General features: G+C 40.2%; 1 protein-coding gene across 1 annotated transcript; it reads left to right on the forward strand.

Annotated features, from left to right (window-relative positions):
* The first annotated feature begins 2,463 nt into the window (after positions 1 to 2,463).
* dct (dopachrome tautomerase) lies at positions 2,464 to 23,206 on the forward strand. Its single transcript, XM_033022924.1, has 8 exons — positions 2,464 to 2,817; positions 5,671 to 5,970; positions 10,183 to 10,283; positions 12,114 to 12,280; positions 15,461 to 15,640; positions 18,676 to 18,814; positions 20,690 to 20,891; positions 22,536 to 23,206. The coding sequence occupies exons 1-8, from the start codon at positions 2,520 to 2,522 to the stop codon at positions 22,706 to 22,708; spliced, it is 1,560 nt and encodes a 519-aa protein (XP_032878815.1). The 5' UTR covers positions 2,464 to 2,519; the 3' UTR covers positions 22,709 to 23,206.
* The last annotated feature ends 204 nt before the right edge of the window (positions 23,207 to 23,410 follow it).

Consider the following 23,410-nt stretch of genomic DNA (forward strand, 5'->3'; position numbering starts at 1 on the left):
TTTTTTGCATTTCAATTTTAATGTTTACTAGACCAAGTGCAGACCCGTTGGGTCTGTTCCCCCAATGTGTGGTTGCGGGGGAGGGGGGGTTTGGGGGGGAGGCATGCGGAGTCACACACACTAACTACCCCCCGCACACACGCTAACTACCCCCCTTGATATATTAATATTTTAATTTTCTCCTTTTACCCCATAGCCGCCCTATCCACCGACGCATAGCCCCCAACTCGCAGGCGCGTCTACATAGGGGGGGGGGGGTTAGAGAGTGAGGGCAGAGAGAGAATGGGGAAAGACAAAGAGAAAGGGGCAGAGACAGAAGGGCAAGTGACAGAGGGAGAGAGGGTGGGGGAGGAGGGGGGAGAGAGAGGGGAAGGGAAGGGAAGGGGGGAGAGGGGGGAAGGGAAGGGGGGAGAGGGGGAAGGGAGGGGGAGGGGTGGGGAGGGGATGGGGTGGAGGGAAGGGGTGGGGAAGGAGGTTTAGGGGAAGGAGGGTGGGGGAGCGCAGGGGGGCTGGGGGAGAGAGAGGGGGAGGAGGGAGGTACAAAGGCATTGTGAGGTCAGCAGCAGGGCAACTTTAATATTTTTTTAAAATGTCAGTTTGGTAATAAATGTTAGTAAATATCTCTGGAAGTAATCGACCAAATTGAAATCATAAGGAATTTTTCTACCAGAAGATGTAAAAATTTCACTTTTATTGTAACGTCAGCAGCAGGGCAGCGGTCAGATATTTAAAAAAGGTCAAATTGGTCAACAATTTTAATTAAAAAGTCAGGAAAATAATGTACCAACGGTGCAGAGGAGCGGATTTCTAAACTCGTAACGAAAATCTCTACTGAAATATGTAAACACTTTCCTGTTTCGGCGTCTGGTTTTCGAGGAGATACGTTTCACATGCAAAATGTAACCCACACACACACAGTTTTAATAGATATAGGTATGTTACAAAACTTACCTTCAGTGGCGCTGTAGTTCTGTCACTGGACATGTGTGCAACTTTGGCGCCTTTGAGGGGGGGGGGGCGGGGTTAAAACGCGGTTTTCTCCTGCCTGCCGGCGTTTTATTTTCTCGGGGTGCGAGCTTATGCTGAAGATTTGTTCTGACTGCTGGTCTGTGATAAATAAAAATAAAAATTAGCTTCTAATGCTGTGAACGGCGACAACGGCGACGGATTTCAGATACTGGACAGCTAAAGGAAAGCTGTTTATTTTTCATATAAATGTGCTTCTTAGGATTACCTTAATCCACATTTCATGTTGCGAAAAGGTGATTTTGGACGCATACGAACCGGCAGTATTTTTCCTGCTGATATGGGGTTTAAATTCACTGCAACCGTAACATTCCAATTGATCGCGTTTCACAAAGTCCCACACGCAAGATGATTAAAATGGCCATTAATTTATGGGAATTAAACACTAAATTCCTTCCATTTGGCCTATAAATTCATGACAGGGAGATTTAAAAATCATGTTATATTGTGAATTCTTGTGTGAATGTTATTTGGACACTTAGGCTATTTAAAAATGTCAATCTTTTCTTAAGAAATGGATAGATGTTTAGATCTAGTAATTGAATTTTGTAATTAGCTACAATTGGGTAACTAACTAATTATATGCTTTAATTTCAGGTCATCCAAGTAAGATTGTTTCATATTAGTTTCAGAATGCTTCAATCTATAATAACTGAAAATTTATTTCAGTTCTCTTAATTTTTAAGAAAGTTAGGGGCTTTTTTGACTGTCTTCGATCACAGCTTTTGTGTTAAGTCAATGGAAAAGCAATAGGAAACAAGATGCTAATTTCCAAGTATGAAAATGGCCATAACTTTTTTTTAAACTGAAGAAATGAAAGTGAATTAGGTGTCAAATTAAACTTCTTTTTATGCTTTATCTGATGGGATAAATTGCTGACTTGATTTTTTTAATCTCAAAATGTTGTAACATTGCTAATAGATATATATGATTAATTCCTCTATATTTCTGAAAAGCCCGCATTTAGAAACACGACGCAGGGCTGTTTTGAAACAGGCCAGTACTTAACTGCGAATTCCCAAAGGCAGAGGCTTTCATGGATCAGTGGCGAATAATTCTGGGCCACTGATCACTGAACCTTTCCACTGTGCTCATTTATCGGTTTAGTTTTTCAAACCAATACAGAACCGCCAAGGTTTGGAAAGTGTCAACAATCATATTAGCCGTGGTGTGAACGCGACTTCGAGAGCTTCATCTGTGTCCTTTGCACAAAAGGGAAAGGACTTTGTGAATTCTGAAATCCAAGTAATTATTTCTAATCATAAGGTTATCAGAATCAGAAGTACTACATCGTTTCAAGTTAATGAAAATGTGCTATCGGCAAAAGGGGCCCAAATCATGTGCAAATCATGAGACTCGTCTCATGCATTATTGGTGACCGCTGGGTATGCACATTCCAGAGAGATTTAACTGATGACTTTACACGTGTCCTCACTTTGAAAGAGACTGAAAGTACGAGCGAAGACATTTCGCAGTCGTTAAGTGTATGTCAGATGCATTGCCACACAATGTGTGCATCTCTCTGGCTGTGGGTGATTTTGGGAGGTTTCCAGCTAGTTGCCTCTCAGTTTCCCCGTGCGTGTGCCACGGTATCTGCTTTGCAATCCAAACAATGCTGCCCTTCCCACGGCTCCGATCCGGCGGTGCTCTGCGGGGCAGAATCCAATCGGGGCATATGCGCTGATGTGCAGGTCATCAACAAACCCTGGAGTGGCCCTTATAACTTGCGAAACGTGGACGATCGGGAGAGGTGGCCGCTCAAATTCTTTAATCGGACCTGCAGGTGTACCGGTAATGGGGTTTCATATTTCTGCTTATCTATTAGTCATGGTTCCAAAACTAATTTTAAATGTCGCATATCCATGTTCTCCAGAGATGCTGCCTGGCACACTGAATTACTCCAGCACTTTGTGTCTTTGTAAACCAGCCACTCTGGTTCATTGTGTTTAATGTTAATCTTACCATCCTGAACCTTATTCAGGATTTCCTGATACGTCTATCTTCCTGAGTTCTGGCAACCTTGTTTATCTTTCTCTGTTACTTTATCTGCTGTAAAATGTGTTTCAATGGACATCAATCAATTTATAAATCGATTGTTTAGAAATGTTATAGTTATACTTGTCATCGTGAATCAACAGATTATATAATTTATCTTGCTAAGTGTAACATATGTAAGAAATGTTTACTCATTAGATTTCGTGCAAATAGCTTAATCTTTTCATCGGCTTGGTGGTATAATTACATCGCCGATCGCCGATGTAACTATTTTGTATTCATTGCACTAACTATATTCTTACCTGGATGTTGTACGTAGACTACCGGCTTACTGTCACCTTTGCTCTGTGGTTAATTGGCCAGCGTATTGTTACATATCTTGATGTAGTCTATCAATGATCATACCTGCCCAACAGAAGTAAAACTGATATAAACCGGCCCGGAGAAACAAGGAACTGCAGATGTGAGTTTACAAAAAAAAGTTACTCCACCATTTTGTGTCTATCTTCGGTGTAAACCAGCACCTGCAGTTCCTTCCTACACCTATCAAAGTTCTCACCGTTATACTTGAAACCAGGGGAAGGTACAGCACCAAAGTGGGCAGGGCAGGGCCCACTTTGTCCATACTGTTCATGATTAGGCCTCTAAACACCTTCCATGTCCAAATGCCTTTTAAATGTAGTGTTATCTGATTTCACTGCCTTCTCTGGCAGCTCATTCCAAATGGCCACCACCTTTCTGTATGGACAAACATCCCCCTCGGACCTCCTTTACATTTCTCTCCTCTCATCTCATCTCACCTATGCCTTAATTTTTAATACTTTTAACCATGTGAAAAACAATCTGACTATCGGTCATACCTATACCCTCTCATAATTTTGTAAACCCCCACAAGGTCCCTCCTCAGCCTCCTATGTTCCATGAAGAATTGTCACTGCATATCCAATTTCTCCTTAACTCCATCCCTGTATTCCATACAACGCCCAGGTGAACCTCTTCTGCATTCTCTATTGTTAACACATCCTCTCATTTTGTTTCTTTTACCCTTGGGAGAAGGTTGGAAAGCGTGAAAGCACGTATAACCAGATTCAAGAACAGCTTCTTTCCAGCCATTATTGAAAATTAGATTTTTGAGTTTGTTTCCATGTCACTGAAGTTATAGTATAGATTGAGAATGCTTAATAAGACATGCACAATTGCGGGGTTTATCAACACAGCCATACAATATAAAAGAGGGAACTTGTCCTGAATGTTTTTGAAACACTGTTCAGACTTAGCTGGATTATTGTGGTCTAATTTGCAGTGTTATACAAAGTATGTGAAGACAGTAGAGGGTGTTATTTATGAGAATGTTTCTTTGTGTGATGAGCTACAGATATTGGGATATGTTTGGGAAGCTAGGACTCCTGACAAAGAAAGTAATGGCTGTAAAGGGATTAAAAGGTATGTAAAACGATGAGGGATCTGGACAGAGTGGATAGTGGGAGACTGTTCCCATTGTTAGAGGGATTGAGAACAGGCATCAAATACAATGGAATAGATTTTCAGGAGTAATGTGAGGAAAAACCTTTTGACACAGTATATGGTTGGAATCTTGATGTGAATCTAGAAGTAGGGTTTGGTACAGCAAATACAGAGATTAATGATTCTATGTTGTAGGAAGAATTGCTAAATTTAAAAATACTCTCCTTTGATGCTGTAACTATTTTATGATTATATGAATTATAAGGAGATAAAGGAGGGGGAAATGGGGGAAAAAAAGGAATTAATGCTGGAAGTGAGATACAAAGCACTGCAATGGCTGAAACTCTAACATTAAATACAGTGCTGCAAATGCCTATCATATGGGAATGGGATGGATAATTGAAGTGATAGGCAAAGGTCATTCTGAGCTTACAGTTGCTTGTCATTTTTAATTTTTATTCTACTTAACTGTCTTTAATTCCATTCCCATATGATAGGCATTCATAAAATTACACAAAATTCTGAAATGGTATCATGTCTTCCACCTTGGTTCTTAGGATTGAATACTGAATCCACACAGAATTAAAACATTTCCGATAACTAAATTGGCCAATTCTGATCAAAGGCCATCAACTTCCATTTTTCTGTCTGCACGGATCCTGCTTGATTCATTTAACATTTCCAGTAGTCTCTTTAATTTCAGATTCAGTAATTGCGATGTTTTGTATGACTTTTTTCTTCTCTTCCCAGTCCTTCAATTTCCACTTCAGTCAGACAGACACAAAAACTTCTTAAATGTCAATTAAGAAGCTCTTCAGCTGCCATCTGTATCTGTCTCTTTTGGTCTCTATCCTGTCAGGAATGTTTCCTGTTCTCTCCACCTCTTTCCTTTCTCTGCAACCTAAAGCATATTTAATTTCAAATTATTTCCGAATCTGATAAAGTAATTGACTCTGTTTCTTTCCTTTCATAGATGTGGCCGAACCAGCTGATCGTTTCAAGCATTTCCCGGTTTTGTTTTAAATGATTGTAATGTCTTGTTTTAAATGGGTGGATCATTGTTGAGCAGAGTTGATAACATTAGAGCCATAAAGTCATTTTTCCACCAGTTGAACAGATCTGTACTGTTGTTAATGAGCTCATAATTTTCAGTAAGCAGCGAATCTTTCCGTTTCACTTAAATAGGAAATTATGCCGGATACAACTGCGGAGGGTGCAAATTTGGATGGGCTGGTTTGAACTGTGACCTGAGAAAACCACCAGTGATAAGAAAAAATATTCTTTCATTAACCCCAACGGAGCAGGAGCAGTTCTTGGATGCTTTAGATAAAGCTAAAACGACAATCCATCCAGATTATGTCATTGCAACCCAACACTGGCTGAGTTTGCTGGGGCCAAATGGAACTCAGCCACAAGTTGCAAACATATCAATATATAATTATTTTGTGTGGCTTCATTACTATTCTACAAGAGACACACTACTAGGTTAGTTTACTCTTTATATATTTGCTTTTGTGCCTAAAGTTTTCCTTGATATTATCTGTATTACCAATTTTATAATGAAATAAATGAATAACCTAGCTGCCACTTAAAATGAGTAATTAATTTGTATCTTCTCATAGCATACTAGCACATTCAACAATGGTATTTTGTAACCATGACACAATATCTCTATTGTGTGGGCACAATTAAAACATGCTCTATGAAAACCAGTTTTATTGTAATTGATTACTGTGAATATCAGAACAGGAATAACTGGGTTTTGCCATTCACTTTGATCTTGACTAACCAGTACCTCAACTCCATTTACTTGCATTTTCTCTATATCCCAGCACGTTGTGGAATATAACGTCCCAGAGGAATGGAAAATTGGAAATGTTACTCCATTGTTCAAGATGGAGCTGAGGCAAAAAACAGGAAACTATAGGCTAGTTAGACAAAAATGCTGGAGAAACTCAGCGGGTGAGGCAGCATCTATGGAGTGAAGGAAGACTTCCTTCGCTCCATAGATGCTGCCTCACCCGCTGAGTTTCTCCAGCATTTTTGTCTACCTTCGATTTTCCAGCATCTGCAGTTCCTTCTTAAAACATATAGGTTAGTAAGCCTGACATTAGTCGTTAGTAACATTTTAGAGTCCATTTTTCAGGGTGAGGTTTTGAATACTTGGAAGCACATGATAAAATAGGTCAAAGTCAGCATGGTTTTGTGACGGGGAGATCTAACCTGACAAATCTGTTGGAATTCTTTGCGGAAGTAAATAGCAGGATAGACAAAGGAGCGTCAGTGGATATTGTTTATAACCATATAACAATTACAGCACGGAAACAGGCCATCTCGGCCCTACAAGTCCGTGCCGAACAATTACCTTCCCTTAGTCACACCTGCCTGCACTCATACCATAACCCTCCATTCCCTTCTCATCCATATGCCTATCCAATTTATTTTTAAATGATACCAACGAACCTGCCTCCACCACTTCCACTGGAAGCTCATTCCACACCGCTGCCACTCTCTGAGTAAAGAAGTTCCCCCTCATGTTACCCCTAAACTTCTGTCCCTTAATTCTGAAGTCATGTCCTCTTGTTTGAATCTTCCCTATTCTCAAAGGGAAAAGCTTGATCACATCAACTCTGTCTATCCCTCTCATCATTTTAAAGACCTCTATCAAGTCCTCCCTTAACCTTCTGCGCTCCAGAGAATAAAGACCTAACTTATTCAACCTATCTCTGTAACTTAGTTGTTGAAACCCAGGCAACATTCTAGTAAATCTCCTCTGTACTCTCTCTATTTTGTTGACATCCTTCCTATAATTGGGCGACCAAAATTGTACACCATACTCCAGATTTGGTCTCACCAATGCCTTGTACAATTTTAACATTACATCCCAGCTTCTATACTCAATGCTCTGATTTATAAAGGCTAGCATACCAAAAGCTTTCTTTACCACCCTATCTATATGAGATTCCACCTTCAAAGAACTATGCACGGTTATTCCCAGATCTCTCTGTTCAACTGTATTCTTTAATTCCCTACCATTTATCATGTACGTCCTATTTTGATTTGTCCTGCCAAGGTGTAACACCTCACATTTATCAGCATTAAACTCCATCTGCCATCTTTCAGCCCATTTTTCCAAATGGCCTAAATCACTCTGTAGACTTTGGAAATCCTCTTCATTATCCACAACACCCCCTATCTTGGTATGCTATCTGCATATTTACTAATCCAATTTACCACACCTTCATCCAGATCATTGATGTACATGACAAACAACAAAGGACCCAACACAGATCCCTGAGGCACCCCACTAGTCACCTGCCTCCAACCCGACAAACAGCCATCCACCATTATCCTCTGGCTTCTCCCATTCAGCCACTGCTGAATCCATCTTGCTATTCCTGCATTTATACCCAACAGTTTAACATTCTTAACCAACCTTCCATGAGGAACCTTGTCAAAGGCCTTACTAAAGTCCATACAGACAACATCCACTGCTTTACCCTCGTCAATTTCCCTAGTAACCTCTTCAAAAAATTCAAGAAGATTAGTCAAACATGACCTTCCAGGCACAAATCCATGTTGACTGTTCCTAATCAGGCCCTGTTTATCCAGATGCTTATATATATTATCTCTAAGTATCTTTTCCATTAATTTGCCCACTACTGAAGTCAAACTAACAGGTCTATAATTGCTAGGTTTACTCTTAGAACCCTTTTTAAACAATGGAACAACATGCGCAGTACGCCAATCCTCGGGGACTATTCCCGTTTTCTAGTTTAGTTGTATTTTCAGAAGGCCTTTGATAAAGTGTTGCACATGAGGCTGCTAAACAAGATGAGAGCTCTTGGTATTAGAGGGGAGACTAGCATGAATAGAAGATAGAGACAAAATGCTGGAACAACTCAGCGGATCAGGCAGAATCTCTGTAGAAAGGGAATAGGTGACGTTTCGGGTTGAGATCATTTCCTCAGACTAAGTTGGGGGAGAGGGAAACTAGAGGTATGAAAAGGTTCAGAACAAATCAGAGCTCGCATAGGTGGAGCCCACAATGGTCGATTATTGGCTGTGGAAGGGGTAATAATTAAGAGATATATGGATGCAAACAGTAGAACCAGTTGGACAAATAGGGTGGAGAAGTGGGCGGAAAGAGGGAATACACCAGCTACCTGAAATTAGTGAAATCAATATTCATACCACTGGGTTGTTAGCTGTCCGAGCGAAATATGAGGTGGTTTTCCTCCAATTTGCGTGTGGCCTCACTCTGAAAGTGGAGGAAGCCCAGGCCAGAAAGGTCAGTGGGAATGGGAAGGAGAATTAAAATACCGGGCAACTGGGAAATCAGCATTTTCTGTCTCTCTGAGTTACTCCAGAATTTTGTGCCTTCCAGAAATGCTATCTGTCCTGCTGAGCTACTTCAGTATTTTGTGTCTATCTTCGGTGTAAACCAGCATCTGTAGTTCCTTCCTACACACTTGCATTTTTTTTAATTTAAAAAAAAAAAAAAAAAAATTATTTATTAGAAGTAAGTACAATACAGTGGTACCTCTTTACAGGTTCCCAAAATTATGTTAACATATTACATTCTCTGTACAACTTCCTTTTTAAAACAATTTTTATAAAGAGAAAAGTAAGAAGAGAAAAAGGAAAAAGAGGTAGTAAAGAGTGAGGGATAGGCTAGTGTGCATGAGTAAAAGGCGGAAAAAGAAAATAGTGAAGAAAAGAAATAAGTGAGGAGGGAAAGCAGGAGGGAGTTTATTTAATCGCCACAAGGAGATGATTTTTTATGTTCTAAATTATCTTTCACTCATACCTGAAACTTTTAATTTTCACGATACTGTAGCACCACATGACTCCAAGAAATCAATAACTACACACGTGCACGAGTAGAAGGTTGGCTGAATAGCAGAAGGCAAAGAGTGGTCTTTTTCTGGTTGGATGCCAGTGACCAGTTGTGTTCCACAGAGATCAGTGGGGTCTGCTGCTCTTCACTTTATGTAATAATAATTATTATTATTATTAAAGCTTTATTTCAGACACAGGTCCACATAACACATCATACAGTATAAGGAGATACAAAAATACATTAAAAATTGCATATTAGCCTAAAAAATATACAAGCTATTGCATCAATGCCGTCTTAGCCTAGAAGTGAATCTATAGCAGCTTTTCAGAGGGCTGACTAGGGCTTCAATTATGTGGTTCTCTGACTTGTCCAGGCGATACATAAAACTAAACATCAGCTGTCTTAAGAGTGCCTCACAGGTTGGCACTCTAGTGGACACAAACAATTGACTGGCACTATGCCACCTAGGGACACGAAGCAGCAACCTCATTGCATCATTGTATGCTACCTTGAGCCTCTGCATACTCTTTTTCTTATAGTTAGACCACAATTGAGCAGTATATAACGGTGTGATGTAGGTTCTGAACAGGGAACACTTCACAGAGTCAGAGCACATAGAAAACTTCCTTATAAGCATGTTAGCTTGAAGATAAATTTTACAGCGCTGTCGGTAGAGGTCTTGATTTCTCTCTTGGGGAGAAGGCAGGTGGATGAGGTTGAGAAGGAAAGATAGATCAGCCATGATTGAATGGCGGAGTAGACTCAATGAGCCAAAGGGCTTAATTCTGCTCCTATGACTTATGAACTTATTTTCTTTTAACAAATGTAATGCTGCAGTGTTTTTATTCTCGCAGGACCTGGTCGACCATTTAAAGGTATTGATTTTTCACATCGAGGTCCATCTTTCCTTACTTGGCATCGATACCATTTGATGTTACTGGAGAGAGATTTACAAGTTGGTATTTTATGATCTGGTTTGGTTTAAATATTATGGTGCATTGTTTTATGTTACGCATGGGTTCATTAACTGTGAATTGAATGTTATAAATTAAGGGAGGATAGAGTTCTCTGCAAAAAGTAGGAATTGTCATCTTTGTGAGAGAACAGTGCAGCAAAGGAACAGGCCCTTCGGCCCACAATGGATAGACAATGTATGATTTTGTATATATTTTTTTATCTCTGGTCCCATTACTTATAAATTATTGTTATTCTTATGACCTTTTCATCAGAATACTATTTGAATTTGGTTAAGAGAACATATTTCAATTTGAGTTCAATACTGGGTAGCATAGTGGCGCAGCGGTAGAGTTGCTGCCTTGCAGTGCCAGAGACCCAGGTTCGATCCTGACTATGGGTGCTCTCTGTACGAAGTTTGTAGTTCTCCCTGTGACCATGTGGGTTTTCTCCAGGTGCTCTGGTTTCCGCCCACATTTCACAGATGTGCAGATTTGTAGGTTAATTGGCTTCTGTAAATTGCCCATAGTGTGTCGAATAGAACTAGTGCACGGGTGATCGCTGGTTGACACAGACTCGATGGGCCGTAGGGCCTGTTTCCATGCTGTATCTAGAAACTAAACTGGAAAGCCAGCTTGGCTTCTGGAAGACTGAGACGTGAATCGTAGGAACAATTCTGAAGACCAAGCATATCTTGTTGTTGTCATTTTACTCTATACTTTTGAGACATAGACAGTGTACAGTAGACATTCCAGACAGTGTAGCCAGATAGCATAACCACTTACATGTGACTCGTCACACATAATACTTTACATCAAAGGGCAAGACCAGATCACAGACACACTGATTCCATCCAGGCAAACCTTCCCAACATCAATACATTGCTGATAGAATTACAGATCAGGTGGGCAAGACATGTCAGAAGAATGTCTGATGGCAGATTACAAAAGCAGCTGCTTTATGGAGTGCTGAGTTAGGGCAAGCTAAAGAATTTCAAAGACTCTCTTAGAACTTCCCTTGAGAGTTTCAACATTGCAAGCACAATAACAACATTGAAGGAGCATTTGCACAGGTATGTGGATAGGAACGTTTTAGTCGTATGAGCCAAATTAATGTTGGCAAATGGGACGCGTTGATGGGCACCATGGTTGAGTTTGGTCAAAGGACCTGTTTCGATATTGTATGACTGTGACATACATCACTGGGAACAACAAGGATCGGGTTGTCCTGTTTGGCGTACTCTCATAAAAAGCTAGAATAGAGGAAGCAGAGATAAATGTAGTAATTGTCATTGATAGTGATAGTAATTGCCATTGATGCCACAGCATCTCTATCTCTCTCTCACCTCTGTGGAAGGAACACTGGAGCCTTGATTGGTCTAATCAGTCATCTCAATATGCTTCAACATTAATGATGAGGTCTTTATCGTCTTACTCGAACGAGTGACGAACAACAATATTTTTATTTTTTATGACAAAAGAGAAGGCCATTCATTTCCTTGAGCCCATGCCAGAGCATCGCATTCCCCCACATTCCACTGTCACCTATTCTCTCTCACTTGCCCATCTACTTCACACTGATTCTCCTACTCACCCATTTATACTGGGGAGTAATTTGTAGTTTTCAATTAACCTACGAACCAACACTTCTTCGTATGTGAAAGGAAATTTCAACACCCAATGGAGACCCTATGAGGTCACATGAAGATCATGAATGAGCCAAGTCATTGGAGCTGTGAAGCAACTGCATCACACTATCACCCTTGGCTATCTTATATTCATTCAAAGCCTGAAATAGGCATTTCTGTGTCTTTCTCTTTTTCCCCATACAGGAACTCATAGGAAATGAATCATTTGCACTTCCATACTGGAATTTTGCCACAGGAAATAAGGATTGTGATGTGTGTACAGATTCTTTGTTGGGATCCCAACGTCTTGATGAACAGTCATTAATAAATCAGAGCTCTAGGTTCTCGCGATGGGAGATTGTATGCGACAGGTTAGTAATTGAATATTGCAAATCGCATTAGAATTCTGCATTAAACATAATTTTAATATTGAATATCTTAGAATTAAATCACTGGCTGTATATTGGAAGATCCTGAAATCAGGAAAGATGCTAAATGCGAGAATCTAAAAATTGTATCACACAACACAACATGCAATTGAATCTCTGAGCAAAATATTTAGTCACCAACTGAAATCGGCGTCTTACATTGTAGATTGTGAAATCCACAGTTTTCCTCCTGGGACTTCCATGCACCTGATGCACTAGGGCATGAAGATGCCCAGAATGTACAATGGCAAAGATAGGCACAAAATGCTTGAGTAACTTAATGGGTCAGGCAGCATCTTTGGAAAAATGGATAGTTTGTGTTTTGGGTCAGGATCCTTCATCAGACTGATTGGGGGGGGGGGGGTGAAAAAACAGGACAAATTAGGGCCAGCCACAGATAATCTCAAGCAAGGAGGATCCCTGATAGGCCGTTTTTTTGGATAGGGTTGTAAACTACCCAAGAGGAATAAGAGGTGTTCCTCCTCCAGTTTGTATGTGATCTAACCCTGGCAATGGAGGAGGCCCGGAACAGAAAGGTCATTATGGGAATGAGATGGGGAGTTAAAAATGGTTGGTAACTGGAAGATCCAGTAGACCTTGGTGGGGACCTAGTGTAAGAGTTTGGTGTACAATAGCACCCACTGCATGTGACCATCAGACTTAATCCTGAGCAGGTTAAGCTTATGGAATGCAGCTCCAAAACTGATTTTAGAGTGGTCCATTTTAACTTAAATTTGCCATAGGGAACAGTTTTTCCGTGTCCCACCCCTTCTGATGTGGACTGAGTGGAAGAAAAGCATTTAAGTGTTTTGTGTACAATAGATTTAGGTTGAATGCATTTTATCAGACCTAAATTGATACCCTTTCTTCATTTCTAAAACTGCTTCTACCCTCCAGAAGGTTTCCAGCATTTTTTGTTCCTTTACCTAAGAATATCGAATCCTGGCATCATAATGCACAGAAACTGTACCCATAGCGTACCATGTCCAGAGTGACCATCTAGTGCCCACCTACACTAATCCTATTTGCCAGCACTTATTCTGTGACATTTTGTGCAATGGCACTTCAAGTGCCGCTGTCAAGGTTCATTAGACTTGTACAACAAATCCTTTTTGTTCCCCAGTGTTCCCTATGCCCTACCAATCACTGTGTATGCAATACGCTTACTAGTCCCAAAGTACCTCTGTTCACCTTCAGGATCTGGTCACCTCACCACCTGATCAATATCATCAGGTAGTCAATGACTATCCTCATTATCAATAAAACCAACAATTTTCTTGTCATCTGAAAACTTTGTAGGCCCCCCTCAGTCATGACTGACCATGGGTGATGCATCCTAGTTGTTGGCTGCTTGCTCCAAACCTTGGCTAGAGCAGCGTGGCTTGTGGCTGAAGAGACCAGTGCGGGAGTGACAGTCGCTGTTGCAAAGATCACATTTGTGTGTGGTCTCTGGTCTGTTGAAGTTGCTGCGCTCCTTCCTGCGTGCCCGCTTGTCTGCTGCTGCGTTCAACAGTTTCTCTTCCCCCGTTTTGAGATGTTGGTTCAGGGTACCTCTCCACCTCGTGCGGTCAGCTGCAAGGCTCTCCCAGGACTCCGCAATCGATGTTGAGTGCCTTCATATCTCTCTTGCAGACATCCTTGTAATGTAGCTGGGGGCGGCCGATGGTTCTCCTCCCAGATGTCAGCTCTCCATAGAGGATGTATTTTGGAATACAGCCATCCTCCTTGTGGTGGACATGGCCCAGCCACCGCAGTCTGCACTGCCCGAATAGCGTGTACATGCTGGGAAGGCCAGCGCCAGACAGGATCTTGGCATTGGATATTGTCTTGCCAGGATATGCCTGAAAACTAACATCAAATTCCTATTCTCATATCTAAATCATTAATGTACATAAGAAACAGTCAGGATCACCGTACTGTTCCTGCAGTGTTCCACTGGTCACAGGCTTTAACAAACTGGCTGCCCCCTTTATATTTCTAAACTCTATCCATATGATCTAATTTGAACAGCCTTCCAGGATATCTCCCTTATTACTGCAGTAATGGAATTCCTTTATCAAAATTGCAGTGTCACCCCTGCTCTTATGCCTCCTTACCCTGCCATGCCTGGAGATCTATTCCCCTGAAATGTTGAGTTGTTAATTCTGCCCTTCTTTCAGCCATGTCTCTGTTTTAGCAACATTATTCTGTTCCTAGGTGCTGATTCCCACTCTTAACATAATCCGCCTTACTAGTCAGTTTCTTTGCATTAAAACAGACCCGTTTAGCCTGTCATTCCACACGTAAGCAGGTTTGATTAATGGAAAGCCTTTCCTTCTCTGATAAGAATGTAGGGAGAATAAAATGGAATTTGTGTAAACATTTGTCTGATAGTTGGCATGGACGATAGGCCGAAGGTCCATGGCTCTTCTATTTCTATACACATAGTTCCCCATTTTAAACAAAACAGCTGGACAAAACATATCTGCTGCAGGTAAATTTGCAAATGTTGTAGTACTGTGCTACTGTAAGGTTGAAATACGTAGCTCCATTATGTTGGAATACTGAATTGCTGATCCGTGACCTTTCAAGCCTACTTCTCCAAAATACGTTAATTTTACTGCAGTATTTTTAATGCCTTAATGAAATTAAAATGTGGGATTATTTCCTTTTGAGTTATCCCCAAGAAAACAGTGGGCCATGGCAGTTCATGTGGTGAAGGTACATTTGAAACATTTGCAAACAATAGGACATTTGCAATGTTTTGATACAACTGAATAGCTGATTTGGCTATTGTAATGGATAGTTAGTTATACATTGTCCACATCATTGACAATAGTATATTAATTAGATTGGGGTAACAATGGAAGACCTTCTTCCCTGAAATACATTATTGAAACAAATGGATTGTTATAACAATCCAGTACTTATACGGTGACCATCACCAGATTTTTTTTTGTTTGTTTAAATGTATTTATGTTAACATTGAAGTTAAACTTTCCAGCTGCTAGAATGGGATTTGTCTCCATTTGATTACTCCAGGCCTCTGGAATACTGGTTCAGCAACATTAACGCGGGCTTATAGTAAGGATGTATTATTATGTTCTAATATTCTATTTTGTGCTTTTTCATGCAAATCTATAGTTTGGATGATTATAATCGCTTTGTTACTCTTTGTAATGGAACAAATGAGGGTCCGATCAGGAGAGGGTTCATGGAAATGAACAACGTCCAGTTGCCAACCATGGAGGATATCTACCATTGTTTATCTGTCAAAGACTTTGATTCTCCACCTTATTTCCAGAATTCTAACTTCAGCTTCAGGTAATATATTGGAAACTTAAGCCTGAAGTGAGAAATGAGTATTAACTGGCTTTACAGTACTTAATAAAGAACTTAATGAAAATAGACTTACTTGAGGAAAGCAGAAGAAACCCAGGACACAGAGGCTCGTGAATTCAAAAGTTTATCAGGAAAATGTGCTCATGATTCCTAAGGTTAACTGTGGTCATGACGTACTTGTTATTCAGGTGCCAATTAGGACTCAAAAATGTGGTCCAAAATATCTGTTCACGTATTTGACAGGAATGATTGTGGGCACAATCCTCACAACTACTGACAAGCGAGCAGAGCTGTAAGATCATGAAGAAAATCTATGAATGAAACCAGAGTCATTTTACACTTTTTAAACTTTTGCCCCTCGCATCTTAAAGCTATGCCCTGTAGTCTTTGACATTTCAAATGTAGGGAAAAACTTTCTCTTTACTACATGTATGCCTCTCATAATTTTATATACTTCATTTCTTACCTCTTACTTCATTTGGGTGTCCCCTCAAGCTCGGACGTTCCACAGAAAATATCCAACTGTGGAGAATAAAATGGACCTAGTGCAGGATTAGTTGAAACAGTGCTTAAAGTTTGGTGTAGACTCAGTCGGAAGAAGGGGCTGGCTCAATAACTCCATGACTGCTGAGGAGCTAAACCCTTACTTCCCCAAAAAATATAGCCGAACTAAAGAGGTAAGAAACAACATTGCAGAATAAAAAATAAACTCAAATGGCAGAAGATATTAAGATTTTTATTTTGTATTGGGTGGTTCTGGTCGCCCCATACCAGGAATTATGTGGCGGCTTTGGAGAGGATGCACAGAAGGTTTACCAGGATGCTGCCTGGGTTGGAGGGTTTCGGCTACAGGGTGAGGTTGGGTAGACTTGGATTATTTTCTCTGGAATGTCAGAGGTTAAGGGCAGACTTGATAGAAGTATATAATATTATGAGAGGCAGAGACTGGGGAAAAATTAGACCGTTTCTCCCAGGGTGTTCATGGCTTGTTCCAATGGATACTTTCTGTAACTATTTAATTGTATGTTGGTGACTGGCATGTAGGATAATCATAATCATCAAAATATCGTCATCTAAACTTTATGGCAACAGTTGCTTAGTGTTTTTAAGTAACTTTTTGAGGAAAATCATGTTATGTGTAACATACAGTAGGTGTACGCCCAATACATCACTGCCCATAACTGCATTTGCCTCAACATGCATGTGGGGTAGGCTTTCCATTGATTAAAACCATTTTCCGCACACAAGAAGTTTTATTAATTTGAAGATTAGAGAGCAGATCCATTCTGTCCAATCTCCATATGTAATGTAAAGAGCTTTCAGTATTTAATATATTTTCCCTGATGACACTTATAGTGATAGGTATGGATGCATTCCAATGTGTATAGAAGTGAGACCCAGACATATCCAAATTTATTTCTAAATATTCAGTGGAATTTAATATGGTTTTAAATGCTTGGTATCTTTTGAAATAGCTGGATGAATGAAGGTAATATTGACTCCTTTATTACTCATGCAGAACTGAAAGAGATAAAGAACCACAAACTATTAATGTGGTCTTGAAATGCCTTATTTTGATATCCTGTGAGAATGATAATTTTTGGAATGAGTAAATATAAATATTGTACAGTAACTATTGCAATGATCCTTAATTAATACATTATTTACTAAAGATAAGCAGTTGACAAAACTGAAATTAAAGTGTTGAGTGATCTTTGCTCTCATCTTAATCCAGAAAACTGACTACATTTCTGATGCCTTTTGATCAAAATTGCCAGATTACTCTGCTATCATTTATGGCTTCTAGATGTATAAAAATAAAATAAAATAAGAAAGAACTGCAGATGCTGAAAAAATTGAAGTTAGACAAAAATGCTGAAGAAACTCAACGGGTGAGGCAGCATCTATGGAGAGAAGGAATAGGCCATGTTTCAGGTCGAGACCCTGCTTCAGACTGATGTCGGGGAGGGGGGGGGGGGTTCTTTCCACCCCCCCCGACATCAGTCTGAAGAAGGGTCTCTACCCGGAACGTCGCCTATTCCTTCTCTCCATTGATGCTGCCTCACCCGCTGAGTTTCTCCAATATTTTTGTCTACCTAAAATAAAATAAATCCTCCTTTTCAAAGCTTGCTTTTTTGCCCTCGGTTACATGTTGTAGGTTAGGCTCACTGCAGGAAGCCAATTAATACCATTATGAAAATCTGTTATGTCACAATTGGAAAAACTGTATGATTCTTAAAACCAGCTTTCAAAGTTTTGATTTGCAAAACTAAAACTTGCTGTATCAATGCAGATTTGTAATATAGAATTCATTATTTTTGCACAAATGTTCTTCCTCCTCTCCCCTTTTCATTAATGAAATGAGAATGCATTGGTTAGGTTAGTTTATTGTCATGCACTCTAGTGTGCAATGAAATTCCTTGTTCACATGAAGGTCACAGAGTTAACAGTATACATTCAGTAATGATAAATCCAACATTGAGTGCAATACACTAGAATGGTGCCTTATTCTAATGTAATCTGAAGTACTTGAGCACAATAGTGAAATAACAAAATGAGGTAGAGTTAATTGTAAGAGGATGTGGCAGCACCTCTGTTAAAAGGATGCGAAAGAGTCTAATCACAATGGATAAGAAGATATTCTTAAATCTGGACGTCTGAGCATGCAAGCTCCTATATCATCTCCTGGAATTAGAAGAGAGTAAAGGGAATGGCCAGGGTGGCAGGAATTTCTGATAATACTGCCAGCCTTCCTGATGCAATGCACTCTGCAGATGGACTGGATGGAAGTGAAGAGCCTGTGATGGGCTTGGCTGTGTTCGCCACTCTTGGCAGGTTCAGGCAGTCAGGAGCCGAGCAGTTGTTATACCGAGCAGAGGTGCAGTTTTCTCAAGATTTAATTTGTTACCTTTATAAGTACTAAAAATTAATGGGAATTTCTACTCCCTTTTGATTTGCTAAATTTAATACAAAAGCTGTGTAAAACTGGAACATAACTACCTCCCTTTTTCTTTCAGAAATTCGCTTGAGGGGTTTGCTGCACCAGATGGGGAAACTAAATCTAATGAGTTTCAGAGTCTTCATAACCTGGTTCATTATTTTTTAAATGGAACAAATGCACTTGCGCACTCTGCAGCAAATGATCCACTTTTTGTGGTATGTTTGTATCTTAAATTAAATTTTAAATTAAATTTCTTTATTTATATAGCACATTTTTAGTCAACTTGCATTGACCCCAAAGTGCTTCACATAATTACATTCACACACACAGGCAAAGGTGGGTGAAGTGTCTTGCCCAAGGACACACACAGGCAAAGGTGGGTGAAGTGTCTTGCCCAAGGACACAACGACAGTATGCACTCCAAGCGGGATTCGAACCAGCTACCTTCCGGTTGCCAGCCGAACACTTAGCCCATTGTGCCATCTTACCTAGAATGATTGAACTGCAATGATTTTACCAAATCAACGGACTGTAATTCCAATTGCCTTGTTCCTTCCTTCAAAATGGTTGGAGTTGCATTGACTGAAAAATTCATATTGATCTAACAAATGTTTTAAATCTGAAAATTAGTTCAGGCCAACAGATTCCCTTTCGTGTGAAAGGCAAGTGCAGTAATTCCAAGGAACCCTGAATGTTAATAGATTTTAGATTAGACAAATGATGGAAAAAAGAGACTTATGACATTTATTGAGAACGGGAAGCTTATACTACAATTGGGTAAAACATTCATTGGGTAACCATTGGAGTACTGTGTATTGTTCTGCTCCACACACTACAGGAATGATGTGATTGCTCTGGAAAAGTTGCAGAGGTGATGCACCAATATATTTCTTGGCTGGACTGGTTTAATTATGATGGAAGATTGAATACGGTTTGGTTGGTTGTCTTTGGAGCAGAGGCGGCTAAATAGGTCCTTGTTAGATGTGTACAAAATTGAGAGATGTGCAGGGTGAAGAGTAAGAAAGTTTCCTCATTGCAGATACAGTATATCTGAAACTAAAGGGTATAGATTTAGGGTGAGGGATGAAAAGTGCAAAGAGACCTGAAGAAAGTTTCCACCCAGAGGATGCTTGAAATCTTGAAAGCACTACTTAGAGGGGCTGGTGGCAGCAGGACTCTCACAACACTTAAACTGTTTATAGATGAGCACTTTAATCACCAAAGCATAGAAGGCTACTACCAAATGCTGGTAAATTAGATTCGTAGGGATAGGTACATTACTGTTAATATGGTACACCTATAACTGTTGTATGGCTTCTGAATTATTAAATATGATTAGTTGTCAAACTTGGGGAAGTAAGCCTACATGGAAGACGAGAAAATAATGTGAGGCTCAATGAGAATATTTGTGTTGCAAGGGTTGAAAATTCTATCTTATTGAGTTTGCATTTAAGAGCATTTAATAAAAAATCAATTGTTCCAGTAAGGACCTTGAATGACAAGAAAGGTTCTAACTCTGGTCAAAAATAAAAGTGAAGCATGTGTAAGCTGCAGAAAGATGAAATCAGACAGGACATTTGAGGATTATAAAGCAAGCACGCAATTGGAAGGGCCTAAAAGGGTCATGACATCACATTAGAGATTTGGATTAATGAAAATCCAAATTATACAAGAGGGTAAGTAAGGAGAAGGTAAGATTGAGATAAAGGAGGAATTAATGCTTGGAGCCAGAGGATGTATGCCATTAACTAAACAAGTACTTTGCAAGGAAAAGAAGATGGAGGCTAGGGAGATGAATGAGGGAGATACTAATATACTAAGGCAGGTTGAGATCAAGAAGGAGATGGTGTTGGATCCCCAGTGACAGATGGAATGTATCCCAGGTTAATGAAAGAGGGAAGCGAGGTGCTTGCAGGGGGCTTCACAAAGACCTTTGTTTCATCTCAAGCCATGGGTGAGATCCAGGAGGATTGACGAGTAACTAAAATTGTTCTTTTGTTTAAGGGAAGTATAGATAATCCAGGAAATACTGACGACAGCCGTACAACTGAGATAAAGTTTACTGGTATCAATGTTTTACATTGTAATAGGTGCTTCATGCCTTTACGGATGCTATTTTTGATGAGTGGATGAAACAAAACAGTCCCTCCATCAGCGTGTGGCCTGAAGAGATGGCACCTATTGGCCACAACAGGCAATTTAACATGGTGCCGTTTTACCCATCTATGACTAATGAGGAGCTCTTTGTACCTTCCAGTGAGCTTGGATATTCATATGAAATTGAGTTATCAGGTATGTTTTAAAATATTTTGTTCCATAAGTTCATTATTTTGCCAATCAAGAAAAATATTGCATTGAATCATGTTTTTAATGACTTCTCAGTTTGGATATATATTTTTAATGAATGTTATTATGAAAATGAATGCAAATAATTTGAAATATTTTGTATATTTTAAATGTTGGGAGCCATATCATATATCTATTAAAACTCCCCCCCCCCCCTCTCACCCCCACCCCTCCCCTCTCTCCCCCCTCTCTCCCCCCTCTCTCCACCCCTCTCCCCCTCCCATCTCTCCCCCTCCCATCTCTCCCCCTCCCATCTCTCCCCCTCCCATCTCTCCCCCTCCCATCTCTCCCCCCTCCCATCTCTCCCCCCCCCTCCCCTCTCTCTCTCCCCTCCTCCCCTCTCTCTCTCCCCCCCTCCCCTCTCCCCCCTCCCCTCTCTCTCTCCCCCCCTCCCCTCCCCCCCCCCCCCCCCCCCCCTCTCCCCCCCCCCCTCTCCCTCCCCCCCCCCTCTCTCCCCCCCCTCCCCTCTCTCTCTCTCCCTCTCTCCCCCTCTCCCCTCTCTCTCCCTCTCTCTCATTCTCTCCCTCACCTCTCTCTCTCTCTATCCCCCTCTCCCCTCTCTCTCCCCCTCCCCTCTCTCCCCCCCAAGATAGACACAAAATACTGGAGTCACTAACATGGGCAGGACCTACACAGTGAATGGTAGGGCTCTGGAAAGAATTGAAGGGTCTAACATGGGCAGGACCCACAGAGTGAATGGTAGGGCTCTGGGAAGAATGCAGGTCCATAGTTCCTTGAAGGTGACATCACAGGAAGATGGGGTGGTCAAGAAGGTTCAGTTCTGGGCAGCATGTTACAGGAAAGATGTTGTTGGGTTGGAAAGGGTGCAGAGAAAACTTACAAGGATGTTGGCAGGACTCGAGGGTCTGAGCTATAGGGATAGATTGTGTAGGCTGGTACTCTATTCCCTGGAGAGCAGCAGGATGAGGAGTGATCTTATGGAGGTGCATAAAATCATGAGAAGAATAGATCGGGTAGACACACAGAGTCTCTTGCCCAGAGTAAGGGAATCAAGAACCCAAGGGCATAGATTTAAGTTGAAGGGGGAAAGATTTCTGAGGGGGTCACACAAACGGTGGTGGGTGTAATGAACGATCTGCCAGAGGAGGTAGTTGAGGCAGGGACTATCACAATATTTAAGAAGTAATCAGACAGGTACATGGTTAAGACAGATTTGGAGTGTTGTGGGCCAAACGCAGGTAAATGGAACTAGTATAGATGGGACATGTTGGTCAGTGTGGGCAAGTTGGGTTGAAGGGCCTGTTTCCGAGCTGTATGATTCTAAAAGTAGTATTGTTTTGTAAACAACTTTGTGTCAAGTGCTACCTGTGTCGTACAGAGTGACCCAAAGAAGGCATTAGTCACCTTAACTGCTTATGCTAAAGACCTAATACCTGCTTCACGCTTGGTAAAGAAAGCCACTTGCTGCTTAATGTTTAGGTTATTTGGCTTAGGGAAAACACATTGGAGTGGAAATTAATTTTTACATCTAACTGTGTGATAAATGACTATATTTAAAGACGAATAATCTGAGTTACTTTTTTTTATTGCCATGAGAATAAATATTAACTTGTTTCATGGATTCTACAGAACCTCAAACTTCCTTGAGTATAATACTTGGTGTGACCTTCAGTGGAATCTTCGTGGGTCTTGTCTTTTTGATTGTCATGCTGATAATAATTCCACACCAAAGAAGAAATCGAGGTTTTGAATACTTGTTGAATTCAAAGTTTTCCAACAAAATGTATACTGAAGAAATTTAGCTTATGCTTGATATAACTATTATTGCCATAATTATGTTACTTCAAGGGTGATTTAAATGTATTACATCAAAGCATGACCAATAATGTTTTAGACATTTCAATTTATCTGCTTGTAGTGCTATGATTGAACTGACAAATTAGCTTCTTATTGCCTGTGTACTCAGATTAAAATTGGATTCAATTAATTTGAATGTTTCAAAATAATGATAAAATCATCGCATGAAATTGTTTCATCTTCTACAGCAATTACATTTATATTCCATATGTATTTGATTTATATGATCTGCCATCAATGATAATATATTCTTAGAAATTTTGGATATCACTGCTGGAATTTGTGGGATTTTTTTCTTTTATTTACTGATCTGTAAATCGCTTGGATCTTTCATTTTTGAAGTGCTTTCAAATTGAAAATGTTGATTCAATATGGTGGAAATGTTACATTTTATTTCCAATTCATGATCTATATTTTAAAATAAACCATCTATAGTTATTATCCCTTAACTATTCTGCTGATTGGCTGGATGATTTATCTGACGGCCTGTTCTGGAATATTCCAAAAATGTTTCTTTGAATGTTTGTCATGAGTTTTCTCCCATATTTCCAGTCACAAGGTCTACAATGTAACTTGAATGATTTCTATTGCTTTTAATTTACCATGTTACCATATTTCTTAACAACATAGAAGAAGACCTATAAAAA

The sequence above is a fragment of the Amblyraja radiata genome, chromosome 6 (assembly GCF_010909765.2).
Source record: "Amblyraja radiata isolate CabotCenter1 chromosome 6, sAmbRad1.1.pri, whole genome shotgun sequence".
Taxonomy (NCBI): Eukaryota; Metazoa; Chordata; class Chondrichthyes; order Rajiformes; family Rajidae; genus Amblyraja; species Amblyraja radiata.